Source organism: Larus michahellis, chromosome 6, assembly GCF_964199755.1.
Source record: "Larus michahellis chromosome 6, bLarMic1.1, whole genome shotgun sequence".
Taxonomy (NCBI): Eukaryota; Metazoa; Chordata; class Aves; order Charadriiformes; family Laridae; genus Larus; species Larus michahellis.
Genome location: NC_133901.1, coordinates 55,111,684 through 55,126,333, shown reverse-complemented (window position 1 = coordinate 55,126,333; position 14,650 = coordinate 55,111,684). Strand labels below are relative to the sequence as shown.

Sequence of the window (14,650 nt, the reverse complement as noted above, 5' to 3'; positions counted from 1 at the left end):
CAGCCTTACAGGAGTCTGTTTCATAAGGAATAGCTGATTTATCTCATGGGTTTGTTACAGATTGCACTGATAAAGAATGGGAATAGCAGTGGTTTTGGGATGTTTATTGTGGTGCTCATTATTTGTAGGGTGAAAGTGGAGAGGCCACTGATGATGAAATGGCAACTCGGAAGGCAAAAAGCTGTAAGGAATACCGTAATAGAAGTGGCTCGGATCCACAAGATATTGATGAACAAGAAGAATCAGGTAGATATATCCCTTCAGTATTTAAAAGTTCCTTCGGATTTTGCTCAAAGTCTTTTTATGCAGACATGTCTTCTGGTGTTAAAAATGCACTTATGATATAAAACTGCTTTTGCAGTTGAAACTCCGAATGCTATAAACTTTTAAATTAATTTCTGTAGTTGTTCATGATTCTTCTCTAATTTAGTTTTAGTAGCATTTCCTTTCTATTCAGATGAAATGGGTATATAAGTGTTGTTCAGAGTGTATGTTTTTGATTGTCTTGGGATAAATCTAGAATTCCTTTAATGTCTTACTCTGCGTTAATGAATTATGATATAAATCTCTTGGACAAAAGCATTTTTATTGGGCCCGATGTTGTAATTGTGTTACAAATTTTTGTTTTATCCATAGATCAAAATAATGTTACTAATGCTTCTCCATCTAACAACCTGCCATCAAGAAGAGCTCACTCTCTGACAGCATCTGGATCTCCTAATTTAGGAGCTACAACATCTTCACCAGCAAGACCAGTCTCCTCTCCTGTAATGTCTTCAAGCAAGAGTCAGTCTAGGTAAGGACAAAATCAATGCTTTGATTTAAAAAGAAAAAACGTTACTGTTACTTAATTATCATCAAATGTGTGTTTTGTGCCAAACTGACGAACTCTGACAAAAACGATGCCAGAAATTTCATTAGCCTTTTGATAGACATCTAAAACTCATTGTAGAACAACGTAGACATTTAAGCTGAAATAACATGAATCTGAGGATGGCTTTGTAGCAAGTCCCTGAGCAGCATGCTTCAGTTTATGGCTGTTACAGAAGCAGATTGGAATGCTGTTCCAAAACTACACAAATACAGAGTTTAACTCTTTCTCCAGATCTTCTCCAAAACATAGTTACAGATATCTTCTGTATAATGAAAATCAACAGAAATGTTACAGATGTGTGAACTGAAGTTCTGAGGTTTCTCAGCACAAGTGATTTCTTCCTGGGGGAGTATTAACTTTTGCTAACATTCCTGGTGATGATTGCAGTACCATCTTGGGGAATTGGAGGAACAGATTTGAAATCTTTCTCTTACAGGCCTCTCCTTCTTGAACATTCATCCTTTTTGTGTCGCTTAGGCGGTGCAAAAGGTTATGCTGTGGTTGTGCACTGACATGTTGTATTAATTCTATAAATACTAATGGTGGTGGTGGTAATAGTTGTAGTAATAATAATATAACAGCAATAATATGTCAGGGATGTGGATGGTACATGATGACATAGAAGACTGTGTCAACAGAGGCCTTCCAGTGCCTTTCAACAGAATGAATACTAAGGTGTGGTTATGGATATGAATTTTGGGGTGTTCAGGACAGCAATTGTAAACAATGGAAGAGATTACTGCTGCTGGTAGGACATTATTTTTGAAGAGACCTGTCTTATGTAATGGTTTATGTTGTGTATTTCTTAGGATTTTTTTTTCCACTTAAAATGGTTGGGTTTGGCAATAGTTGTGAGTAGTAGAGGCACCTGTGGACATCTGTGGTTGGCTGCTTCTCCTTCTAATACTGCTTTCTGAGACTCTTACTATGTTCTTTACTTTTTGTTCTTCACTGTCATTCACACATGGGATTGGACGTGCCAGACTAGGATTTATCTCCGTAAGACATTTCTCTTTTTTAAGGATTGGAACAGCTTTCTTTTACATTAAACTGAAGAAATACTGCTTTACTACTTCTGGAAAATGCTTCTCTGTTTTACAAATCCACTTTTTGCTTTTATGCCAAAATAATTGTTATTCTCTAAATGAGATTAAAAGGCTCAGCGGAGAATTTGCATTCCCAGGGGGAAGGACAGCTAGTGTTCCTTTAAATCCTCTCAGTCCTGGGTTTCTGTACAGATCCCCGTGCAGCTTAGCACTGGGGGCCTCCCCAAGTTATGACAGGTTTTCCCTGGCAGAGTTGTCTGGAAACTCCACAGCGTCACTTGGTAGAGCTCTCCCCAACTTGATACGACCCCTCTTGCTAGAATTTGCTCAGGATACAGCTGTGTGGCTGTTTCATCTGTCCTGAGGAAATCTTCCTCAGAACAGAATTACATGTTTTATCCATTACCTCGACCCAGTTTGCGTGAGCCGTTAAGAGACTTGGAGCACTGGAGAGAGTTTTATTCTTGGTATTTACCCTTTGGACCCTTGATAGGTCTGAATTGTGCTTGCCAGTTTTCACGTGTGTGGACACTTCACATGTGCTAAAGGAAATAAATATTGTAGTGCCTCAACTGTGATCAGTAAGTCTAAGCTATCAAATAGTTGGCTCTCTGTATTAATTCATTCCTGGGATCTCTTTTAGAGTAAACAGCTAATTGCCTCCAAGATGGAATTTAGGTACAGTTCTGGGAATATTTGCTCCAGAGACTTCTGTGATTAGCTAGTATTGACGGAGAGCTTACTCAGTCTCAAACCATCTACAATATACTGTCTTGTATATTGTATATTGTGACTGTACGCAGTCCCAGCAAGGATTGTACCTTCAGGCAATCCACCCACGGTCATGCCATGTCCTGTTGATTTGTATTACATTAAATAAATGGTAGTCTGACAAGCAATAACTTATGCCACAGCTTATTTCAGCCACTTCAGATACAACACAGCAAAAATGAAAATGATGTCTTAGAGACAGACAGGCACCATGGGGTACCAAACCAGACCTGAGGCAATTGCTGGGCAGTGCAGAGCAATGTGAACTTGAGGCTTTTGCCCCACTCAGAAAATATGGCAGGATGGATGCCATTAGCAGTATAAATATAACTGACGGAGGAGCCTGGGGCAGTGGTCCACAAGCTGTGGTACATACAGACTGCGAGCAGCGCAGTATTCTTCCTGGAAGCTGCTGCCCTTAACAGCAGTGATACACAAGCAAAGTAAGTTTGGGAACCCACATAGGCTGAACACAGACATCTTTTGTTTCTTTTTGCTCCAATTCTGTTCTTAATTCTGTGGTTTCCTAAAAATCAAGTTATATACTTGTTATACCCAACCAGTTTTGTCAGTAGCATCATAAATTAAGATAAAATGAAGTATCCATTTTCCAAAGTAACAGAAAGTTGGAATGACCTAGATAATGAAATAACCTAGGAAATACAGGATCCACTGGGAGTGCTTGCTCGCATTTGTATCACTCTGAACAGATTAGAGCCAACAGAGTTTATTAATTCAGATTAACATCTGGATTTAGACCTAAACACTGGCAAGGCTTCATAGTTGGAGGCAATGTTGGACATGAGCTGGTTGTGCACATTAGGTGAGTGCGTGATCCCTCGCGGAACCCAGAGTTTAGGAGAGTGGGGAGCAGAGGGTCCCACTGGGCTGTGCAGAAGCCTTTGTAGCACAGAAAGCTGAGTTGGTAACAAACGATTGTTAGCTGCAGTGAAGCAGCTAGGAAGAGGAGAGTAAGAGAGATTTCTAGTTCTTTTCTCTTTCTCTTGCCATATAATGTGTGCATTAACTTCACCTTACCAGTAAATTAGATCAATGTCTCCACCAAGTGAGAAGTGCTAAATAAAATAAAATGTATTAAAGTGAAAAAAAATATCTAAATATAATGATAGCAATTTAAAAAGAGGAGGACCTGGCTATCTTTGTGATACATTTTAAATAATAGTAATTCTTAGGGGTAAAGAATGAAAAACTGTATTTTTACATATATAACTCACAACCTTGATATTCCTGACCCCCTTAACAAATAATTAATGTTGAGAATAAATCTTTGTACAGTCCAGATGTCCAGATAATTTCCAAACATAGGTAGCTTGCAGCTGCCTTCTGTCATTCTTTCAAAGCAGATGTGCATCCAGCAAATTCCCAAGTTCTCTGGAAATCTAGTGCCTCCTGTGAGATGAAGGAAGCAGGGGAAAGGGTGGTAATGCCGCTGGGAAACAGATAACAGGGTATGGAAAATTAGAGATGAGGTTTTTTTTGTGGAGAGAGTAAAACGGCTCTCTCTTTAGCTGTATACAGGTATAATCCAGACTGCTACTAATTGCAGTTTTGGTGGTTGTTGGTGGTGGGATTTTCTTGAGGGTTTTTGGCTTTTTTTTAACAACCTGTATTTATTACCCATGGAATGATTGTGGAAAATACTCTTTAGTGATCAGATCCAGTGAAATGCTGAGCATTATCATGTGCTGCTGGTCTTCCATTTGGTACTCTACAGTTCCAGTCTGTTTTCTGGAGTCAACAGACTTTCCTCATCATGGTTTATTTTTCTTGCCTGATAAAAATGTTAGGAATGATTTTATATGCAGTATGTCAGTACTTGCCATAGTGATGTCAAACAAATTGAACATTATCAACTAAAGTAAATGGTACTTTTTAATACTTTTAAATCACAGTCTGTTTTCAATTGCATATATCCATCCCAGGCCAGGAGTGAACTGAGGAATCTGATTTAGCATATTTATGTAAAAAGTTGCCTGCTTGCAGCAGGTGACTGCAAATGTCTTTAGGAACTCTGGAAAACAAGCTGGTCCTGTTTTTCCATCACAGCTGTTGGAACTATTTGTACTGAACCTGATGGCAGAATTCATAGATTAGTGGATTTGTAGATTTGAACATTACAGAGCAATAAACTGACACACAGTCACCTAGTCTGATATTTTGAAACAAATACTGTAACTTCTGGAGTTAGTTATGGTTTAAACCAGACAATTCTTGATATTTGTACTGGCTGCTTAGTTCCCTCCCTTTTCAGGCTGCTGGTGCTGGCAGATCCCATTCCTGCAGTTGTGTTCGTTGGTGTTTAGGCACAGGAAGGGGCTCAAGAGCTCAGCCCATCATTGCACATTAGTACATGAAATTCACTAAGGACATGTTCATACTGCTTAAGGGATAGTTCAAGTTGGGGCCTAACTACACTTATTGATGTAAATCCTATAGGAGCCTAAAGATTTTGGGATATGGGTTTTGGAAATGTACTGGTTCTGCTTCAGAGACTTGGTTCAGCTGCACAACTTAGGTTAACAATTGCAATTGTAAAGAAATTGGCTGTGCTTGGTATTACGCAAGTCAACTAAAATATGTAGCACCAAACAGCTAGTTGTTTCTATGATCATTTTCTACCTTTGCTCTCAAGAAATTCAGTCTGCTTTCCTTCCTTCAGTCCACAAGGCTGAAAGGAGGAAATCATTAGAACCTCGTTTCTAGAAGGAAATGGCCTCCATGGGCTACTGTCCAAGCCTAAAAGAAGAGGAGGACTGTAGCTTGATGTGTCTTTGAGGTATCTGGTGATAATCCTGACTGTTCTTGGGGAGTATCTGGGAAACCCATGGGCTAGGAAACAGTGTTGAGTGCCGAGAAGGTGGAAGAGGTATGCTTCTTAAAATCTGCACCTTTAATGCTCTCAGATACAAGAAACTGCAGGTGCCTAAGGAAAATATTTGTTTTTCTTGCATATCCAGTCAGAATATTACTATTTTATTTTGACAGTGTAGAGCTTTAAGGAATTCTCCATCTCTTTTATTTTTCCCATAGCAAAGCTTCAATAAACTTCATAAACAGCCTGCGCTACAGGAATATTGGCATTGTTTTCTTTAAAGAGGAAACGAGAGTGCTTTCATTTGTGCCGTTTGCATCAGGCCCTTTTGCACATGGAAGAGTTTTAAATAGCATGCATATACATTATTAATTCTGGCAAAGTCTTCTGTTGTCTTGAGGGAAAAGAATAGCTGATATAAAACAAGAAGTCACAAACTGTCATTATGCATCTTATAAGATACTGCTTTATTTCCTTCTTCCAGATATTGGTAATAAATGCATTAAGGAGAGCACAAATAAAGTGTTAATGCAGTAATGCGTAATACTTCAATAAGTAGAAATTTAACAAACTACAGCAGTCTCTTTCTGATTTAGCACATGGAGCAGCAGTAGCTGGCATGGTCGCGTTAAAGGAGGAATGAAGGGGTTTCAGAACTTCATGGTGTCTGATAGTAACATGACTTTTGTGGAGTTTGTAGAGCTCTTCAAATCTTTCAGGTAAAATATATTTTTATTCTGTACTGATCTCATTCATCCAAGTTTACAAAAGAGCAAAATTTGAACTTTTCAAATCTTTTCTCAGTGTCCGTAGCCGCAAGGATCTGAAAGACCTTTTCGATGTCTATGCTGTGCCTTGCAATCGATCCGGTTTAGAGCCTGCTCCACTTTACACTAATTTGAAGATTGATGAAAACAGCAGTGGATTTCAGCCTGATTTAGGTTTGTTAAAGAGGAAAATACAGCTGTTAAACTGCTGAACAGCTTCAGTTATTGGCCTTAAGAAAAAGTATCTCAGTCTATAAGTTTAAGTAGAGGATTGCTGCCATACATCCACTAATACCTAGTTAGCAGGATGTAAGACAGGTTTGTTCAGAAATGAAGGGGAGGAAAAGTACTCCTGTTTTTCATTAGCCAAATATATTTGTAACTGGTATAGTAGAAGCATAAAACTTGTGGCTGAGCATCTGGGCCCAACACAGGGATCTGTATCTGGTTGCAGGAACTCTGGAAGGGCTAAAACACTGAGCAAAGGCAGTGAGGAGAAATGAGGAGTCTCTGCCCTGTGTCTCATTTGGTTGTATTTTTCCTATCCGGTTTCCTACTAGATCTCCTTTATGTGGGACAAGGGGTAAGGAAACCTCTGTCCCCCTTTACATTCCCCAGTTGCTGTAATCTAAGTCTGGAGCTTTGTCCATATTTAAAGAAAACAGTCTTTCTGCCAGGAAGCATGTGGGGATGGTACTGTGCAATTGGCATATGGGACTGGCAGAAGAGAAACAGTGGTCACACAGGAAGGGTATGGGGTTGTATACAGCAAAGGCGAGGCCTTGAGGCTGTACAGGGTGGTGAGAAGCAGGAGGGTCCTGGGTGACAGTGTGTGAGAGGGTGTGAATCCACTTTAAAGGTTCCAGGATTTTGTTTGTAGTAATTGAACACTTACAGTCCACTCCCACTGTTTTCATACATGCTTAATACTCTTATTTCTACTAGTGAACAGAAACAAGATGGTTTTGTTCAAATTTACTGTCAGTCCTAAAATATTCAGTCAGATATTCATGTGTTTTATATATTACATTATATTCTATACAGTATAAATAATACATATTATTTTATAGCTCATATTTATATTTCCTTTTTTTTGTCTTTTAAGATTTGTTGACTAGGAATGTTTCAGACCTTGGTTTGTTCATTAAGAGCAGGCAGCAGCTATCAGACAACCAGAGGCAAATATCTGATGCTATCGCTGCTGCCAGTATCGTAACCAATGGTACTGGCGTTGAAAGCACATCTCTAGGAATATTTGGAGTGGGAATCCAGCAGCTAAATGACTTCCTAGTGAATTGCCAAGGAGAACACTGCACCTATGATGAAATCCTCAGTATTATCCAGGTCTGTAATGGAAACATCTTTCAATTCCTTTTACTTGAACTCTTGTTACTTCTGTTTTCCCCATTAGCATTGTCCGCCTTGTAGTCAGAATAGCATATCTGTGGATATCTCCTTTCACACTGATGTCACTGCAGTTTACTTGAATTCATTCTTAATTCCCGTCTTAATAACCTGTCTTAATTTTGGAATATAAAATTGTGCAGAAGTCCATAAGTATGTCCATAAAAAGAAAAAAAAACCATGCAAATAAAGTTTTATTGTCTATGTGTGCTTTATCTGGAAAGGGATATCACCACTTGGGAAAAGTATTCATGACTGTGTTGTTTTCTCCTTGACTGTGACCACAGTAGAAAATTCTGCATTCCTCCAAATATGCATAATTAATATACTCCAAAATTAAGCCCCCACTTAGCATTTAACAAATGCTAAAACCTGTACATTTCAGTTATCAGCGTGTAATATAAAATTGCAAAGTTTAAAAGACAGAAATTCTAACGAAACGTCAAGTTAGCATGCCACAAGTCTCTTTAATTTGAGACGGTGCTGTGTTGTGTTTAAGTACAATAGATAGGAGAAGGATGCTTGATTATAGATCCTTTTTAATTCGAGCTTGAGTGCTGACTCTGCTTTGAACAGGACGTTGGATTAGATGACCTCCCAACATCCTTTCCAACCGGAATGATTCTATGGTTTACAATTATGAGTTCAGTATGCTTGTTTAGTGAGTTGTAAAACAAGCACGAGCATACTGCGGGCACCTAATTACTTTATCCACAAAAAGATGGTTAACATACTAGCTGGTTAGTTCAATGAGCACACTACACTATGAAAATATGAAAAAGCCGTATTTCTGAGAATTGTTTTATGTCTCTCTTAAATTTCTTCCTTTTATAGAAATTTGAACCCAGCGTGAATATGTGCCAGCAGGGGCTGCTATCTTTTGAAGGATTTGCAAGGTAATTATTTATGTGTTAATTTATGTATATATTAAGATGACACCAGTGTATTGATGCTTGTATGTCAGTCACAAAATACTCAGTGCAGCATAAAATTTCCTCACATCTTCTTGCCTCTAGATTTTTGATGGATAAAGACAACTTTGCCTCCAAAAATGATGAGTCACAAGAGAATGCTGAGGACTTGCACTTTCCACTGTCATATTACTACATAGAATCTTCGCACAATACGTACCTTACTGGCCATCAGCTTAAAGGGGAGTCCTCAGTAGAGCTCTACAGCCAGGTATGCAGGATTGGATCGTTGCGTAGTTTTCAACATGAACTTGTTTGTTTAACTGGCAAGTCGCAGAAACATGACCTTTTTGCTTTGAAAATCTGAATGTCCTAAACCCCTGCTTGCAAAACGTTGGAAAACATGATGTGTGGGAAAGCTGCCTGTAAGCACAGTTGTGCTCAAATGCCTTTTCTAAGGCAAAAAAGTTGGTTTAGTTTGAGATTCATAGCATTTAGACACCAGTCGGTCTGACCCAATCTACTAAAATTAGACTTTCCCACAGGAAAGACTGATCTAATATTTTGGTTCATTCAGATGTCAAAAACACTACTCAAATACTGTACATTGCACTGCAAAGACAAATTTCAAATGGAACTATAACTTCTAAAAACATTACTTCTAGGAATATTCTGCAGTTTTTGAGACTTTCTGCCTGATTGGTGGTGAACAGGAAGAGAAGGATTTCTCCCTAGGGCTTTTGGTTCTGTGCTTGTTTGTGTGTGTATATATATATTTATGTATATTTGTGTGTCTGTGTATTTACCAAATGCTAGAGAAAGCATCAGACTTCCTGTCAGTGGTGTTTTCATTACTCTAAATGTTAATGACTTCACCATTGAGAAGGGTTCATATGGCGTCCCGTGCGCTGCTTCACCTGGAGTTATAAGACACCGGGGTGAGGCTGTGTTAAGAAAGCCCAAATAACCTGATTGCATTGAATAATGCAGTTGCAAAGGAGGTTCCTGTAATAGCACTGCACAGAGTGATGTGAGTGTTGTGTTGGTAATAGATGGGAAGTGAGATAGAGCTCAACTGGCTCCAAAATTCGCGTGATGCAGAAAACCTTCTTCCTGTCCCTCAAGTAGCTGTCGCCAGAAGAGAAGGGGCACTTTGTTCTGGCTCAGTGTGTCTGGCTCTCATGGAAGTCATGGTGTGCCAGCTACGGACACAACTGCCTGAAATCTAATTATTCAGGTTTTGAATAGGAGAAGTAATTTTTTCTTTGTTCATGAATGTTTTTGCTGGAAATGGTTTTGATTGTTGAGATCTTCATTTTCAGTAAAATATTTAATTGTAGTACAGATAAGTCTTTCGATGATAGGCGTCCTAAATATTGATAGCAATAATAAGCTGGGCTGACAACAGATGGGTTAGCTTATCTTTCCCTCCATCCTTCCTCTTTGCTTTTTTCAGTGTTTTTCTAGCAAGTAAGGTTTTCTAAAATAAATAAATGAATACATAGAAGATGGATGGATGGAAATCAGCTTAATATCATTAAATTAGATGGCCTGTCACATTTCCATTCTAACTATCCTCACAGAATTTGTTCATAAGACATTACCATCGCTGTGGTAGCAACCTGGAACAAATGGCCGTGTTACTTTATAGCTGCTTTTGCAGGTAGAAACATAGAGATGTTTCTCTCCCTCAGAACCACTTTCTGCAAAGAGTTTCCACCTGTCCTGTAAGATACCATGAATTTCAAAGCTTTATGGTATTTCTCCTAAGAACATGAATGCATTCTTAATTTTCCCACTCTTTCTCAACCTGGGGACTGTAGCTTCTGTGGGCTGTTTACTCCACAGAGAGTGCTCTTTCCAGCACCTTCACTGAATCACAGGGCTTTCATTTAACTCTGCAATGTCGGTCTTCTGCTTTGACGGCATGAGACTGTGGCTTCTACGTGCTTACACTGTTCAATTGCATTGTAGGTTCTTTTACAAGGCTGCAGAAGCGTAGAATTAGACTGCTGGGATGGCGATGATGGGATGCCTATCATTTATCATGGGCACACTCTTACTACTAAGATCTCTTTTAAGGTATGCTGGTAATTGCACATAGAAACAAAAAATGAGAAGAAAATCAGTAACTTTTTCTCTGATGAAGGAAAAACTTCACCTACTAGAAAAGTACCAATCTTAATGGGCTAAATCCTAATAGAATATGAACTGTGGACTATGTCAGACATGAACTCCTCAATTGTAAACATGCTTTTCAAATTAGTTTTTGTAGCATGTGTACTGTAATTTTCTGTCTTTTTTTATTGTCAACATAACTAGCATAAGTAGTTCTTACCAGTTCTGTTGTAAGAAGATGCTAGGTTGATCTGTAGGAGCTTGTTTTGGAAGCAAATTGTATATTCTTTCCTCTTAGAGGGGAAAAGAGATGCCTTCTTTTCTCCCCTTGCAACTAACAGTAACTTAACTGAATGCTGCAAAATAATCACGTTCTTTCAATGACCTTCCTTTCTCACAGGAGGTAGTTGAAGCTATTGATCGCAATGCATTTGTCACCTCTGACATGCCAATTATCATATCAATAGAAAACCACTGTTCATTGCCTCAGCAACGCAAGATGGCTGAAATTTTCAAGGTAGGCCATAAATTGTGGTAAATTATTCTAAGCACGTGCCTTGGGATTTTCCATAATATATCACATGTTCTCGATATTTCAGAATGTATTTGGAGATAAGCTGGTAACAAAGTTTTTATTTGAGAGTGACTTTTCTGATGATCCCATGCTTCCTTCTCCTGGCCAACTGAAAAGAAAAATCCTGCTTAAAAACAAGAAGCTGAAAGCCCATCAAACACCAGTGGATATATTGAAACAGAAGGTAAAATCCTTCCTTAATAGCAAGGAGTGAGACCTAACTTTTGTTAGAAATAATTCATTTGTGTTTGAAGTTTTTGCCATTCCAGTACGTATAGCAGAATAATCTAATGCATACTCATGCTTGGAAGAGTCCCAGTAGATTGCAATGCTTTCAAATAAGTAGACAAGACATATAGTAAAGTATAGATACAGCATAACAAAATTTTAGTGTATTTTAGTTTTATAATACTTCATAATATTATGATTAGCAGCCCTACATGCCCTATGTGATAAACATAAATGAAGTTTCACTGTGAGGCTGTAACATCTGCTATTCATGTTTGTTGAGAAATAGTGATATACGTTGAGTGTGTGTGTATATATACAGTACGTAGTAATTTTTAGTAGAATTTTGCTTTGGTTTTTTTTTTCATATTCAAGACAGGCAAATGCTCTCTTACTCCCTTTTCAGGAGGACTCTGCTGTTCAAGTAGTATTTTTACCTATAGGAGAATGCTTTTGGTTTCTGAAAATTAGGGCTGCATCTCTGGTAGCCTCAATTTAACAATGTCTATGGTTAGTCAGCGATTAAATTGAATCCTTGAAAACTAATTGCTTTTACCCAAAATGTAAATACAATTGAATTAGAATTGAGTTCTTCTATAAGAATAAGTAAACCACACTGATTGTACTGGTATATGGACATTCTCCATCTTTTAAAAAAGTTCTAAACTGTTTCCAAAACAGCGTACCTCAGACTGGAAAAAGGCAGTCTTGCTCTGAATAATGTGCAACATCCATTTTCCCATAATTAATTAGGTTTCATATCTTACTGGGTGTTTTTCTACCAATACAAGTTTTCTTTATACTCAGACCCTTAAGGATGATATTTTAGTTTGATTTTAAAAATCCTCCTTCTCACTATATATGTCCAGTGCTTCCATATAAATAAAATAAAATGCAAACAGTGATGAAAACTCTTTTGCTTTTTAAAAATACTTAACAATCATGTAATAAGTGGTTCTGTTGCTGTAGGCTCACCAGCTGGCTCATATGCAAGCACAGGCTAGCAATGGTGCTAGCAACCCCACACCTACCAATGAAGAGGAAGAAGATGAAGAGGATGAATATGACTATGACTATGAATCTCTCTCTGATGGTAACAATATTTATTTATTTATTTATTACAGTGTTCTTGTTGTTAGAACTGTAGCAATAAGGCATGTAAATATTCTAGTTCAGGAATGATGTGGGTGAGTTGATCTTACCTTGTTGAGAGGAAAATGTAGTAAGTGTCCTTGTCAGCGCTTTGGTACAGTAGTCTATAATACTGTGAAAATAATTTGACGGTGTAGAAGACTTGAGTCTGACTTTAACTCCAACCATTGGATGTTTTAACTGTGCAGAGTATGCTACCTTGCAGTCTTTATAAACTATATTTTATATTATGTATATTACGCAAAAATGGTTGTGTTCATAGTGTACTCTATCTACATCCGCCTGTATTGTCTTTTGTAAGTTTAGACACCTGAAATCTCAAAGTTCACAACAGGTTTAGCCCTTGCATCTGCATGATTGTTGTTAAATTGACCTAAGGTGCAGATTCTCCAAAGTCCTCCTTGGTTACTGTCTAATCCCAGAGACCTCCTAAGTACCTGGCTTGATCAATGAAGATGGCTTTATTAAAGCTGCTCAGTGAAAAAGTGGCAAGTCATGCCTGACTGACTTGCCTTGTAAGTTCATGTGCTGTCTACGGTTCAGCTATCCTAGACCTTCGGGAGCTGGCAGCTTAGCATACATCCATCTTTAGGTCCAGTTTATAGATTGGATATAATGATTGGCATGCCAGAGGTGATGAAAAATACTGCAGTTAGTAACTTCCACTGCTTCCTTAGCTCTCCGGTTCAGTCAGACAAATTTGATTCAACTACAGATGAAGGAGAGAATGTGCCGCACCGAGGCGACTGAGCTGAAGTCATGCATCTTTTTTTGCTTCTCTTGCTGCAGGGCTGGTAGATTCTGGTAGAGCAAACAGCTGGAGTCAGAAACATTTAATCCTCTCAAGTTTTGTCAAAGGATATTAGTCAAAATGCCCATACATGGATTGAACAAGCTGGATGCATCTAAATGGGTTATTCATTACTTTTAATTAGTAATTTTCAGAGAATATATCGAAGTAGATCACGCTGTGTTTACCTACTGAGACAGCAGTGGTGGTACAAGTGACACCAAGGGTAGTTAAATGCTGCAGCATTGTTAAAGTCCATAAATGGATCACAGAACTGGCCAAGGGGACGAAAAATTTACAGATTTGCTTCAGTGTAGATAAACATAAGTAATACATTTAGGGGAAAAAACTTAAACCTTGCTTATATGATTCTGAGCTCAACAATGGCAGTATCAATTTGGGAGATCATGGAATTATTGAAAGTTCTGTAAAATCCTCAGGTTAGTGTGCAGTGACAGACAAAAGATGGGCATCATCAGGAACAGTAGTGAAAACAAAACATGTTTTTGCTTCTATATAAAACCTTAATGTGCCGCAACTTGAGTTCTGTGCCTACTTCTTGCCTCCAGAATTCCAGAAATATATGGTGGGGTTAAGGAAGTTAGAGAGAAAGGCAACCAAAAAAGTAAAGGGAGTGTGACAGTGGCCTTGCACAAGTCTGAAAAGGCTGGAATTCTCTAGCTGGTAGAGAAGAGGACTGAGGGGTGAATTTGAAGCAGGGTTTACTAAACGATGAAGTGGTGGATAAGGGGAGTACAGAACTGTTACTCATTACATCTAGGAAGTGCTTAGTAAAACAAGTGGAAGATCAGTCTAAAACAGGTAAAATAAAGTATTTCTTTATGCAGCTAGTATTAAACTTCTGGAATTTGCTGCCACTGGAAATGGCGGAGCAAAACGGTATCAGCAGATTGAAAAAAAGAATTGGGCAAATTCATGGACAGATTTATAAGAAAATGTTATGGGTAGAAATGTACGGTCCGATATCCCTAATATTCAACAATTGTGGATGTTGGGGTGGTCCTAGGGAAGTGGACGATGAGTGAATGCTCTCTTTAAACAGCATCTCCTGTTGCCACTGTCAAAAAGAGAATGCCGAGCTAGACGGACCATTGGTCTGACACAGTTGGGCATGTTCTAGGTATGCAGTGAAGTACTTCACTGATTGAACCTCTAAGTGTA

At 38.4% G+C, this 14,650-nt stretch overlaps 1 protein-coding gene across 2 annotated transcripts in view; it reads left to right on the top strand.

Annotated features, from left to right (window-relative positions):
* PLCE1 (phospholipase C epsilon 1) overlaps window positions 1–14,650 on the top strand; it is a 164,860-nt gene that overhangs the window by 131,111 nt on the left and 19,099 nt on the right. For both annotated transcript variants that reach the window (XM_074590283.1, XM_074590282.1), the window contains 11 exons: window positions 129–246; window positions 637–796; window positions 6,121–6,243; window positions 6,329–6,465; window positions 7,397–7,635; window positions 8,530–8,591; window positions 8,712–8,877; window positions 10,581–10,688; window positions 11,125–11,241; window positions 11,324–11,482; window positions 12,496–12,619. In XM_074590283.1, coding sequence (XP_074446384.1) covers window positions 129–246; window positions 637–796; window positions 6,121–6,243; window positions 6,329–6,465; window positions 7,397–7,635; window positions 8,530–8,591; window positions 8,712–8,877; window positions 10,581–10,688; window positions 11,125–11,241; window positions 11,324–11,482; window positions 12,496–12,619 — 1,513 coding nt within the window. The remainder of the gene's footprint in view (window positions 1–128; window positions 247–636; window positions 797–6,120; window positions 6,244–6,328; window positions 6,466–7,396; window positions 7,636–8,529; window positions 8,592–8,711; window positions 8,878–10,580; window positions 10,689–11,124; window positions 11,242–11,323; window positions 11,483–12,495; window positions 12,620–14,650) is intronic.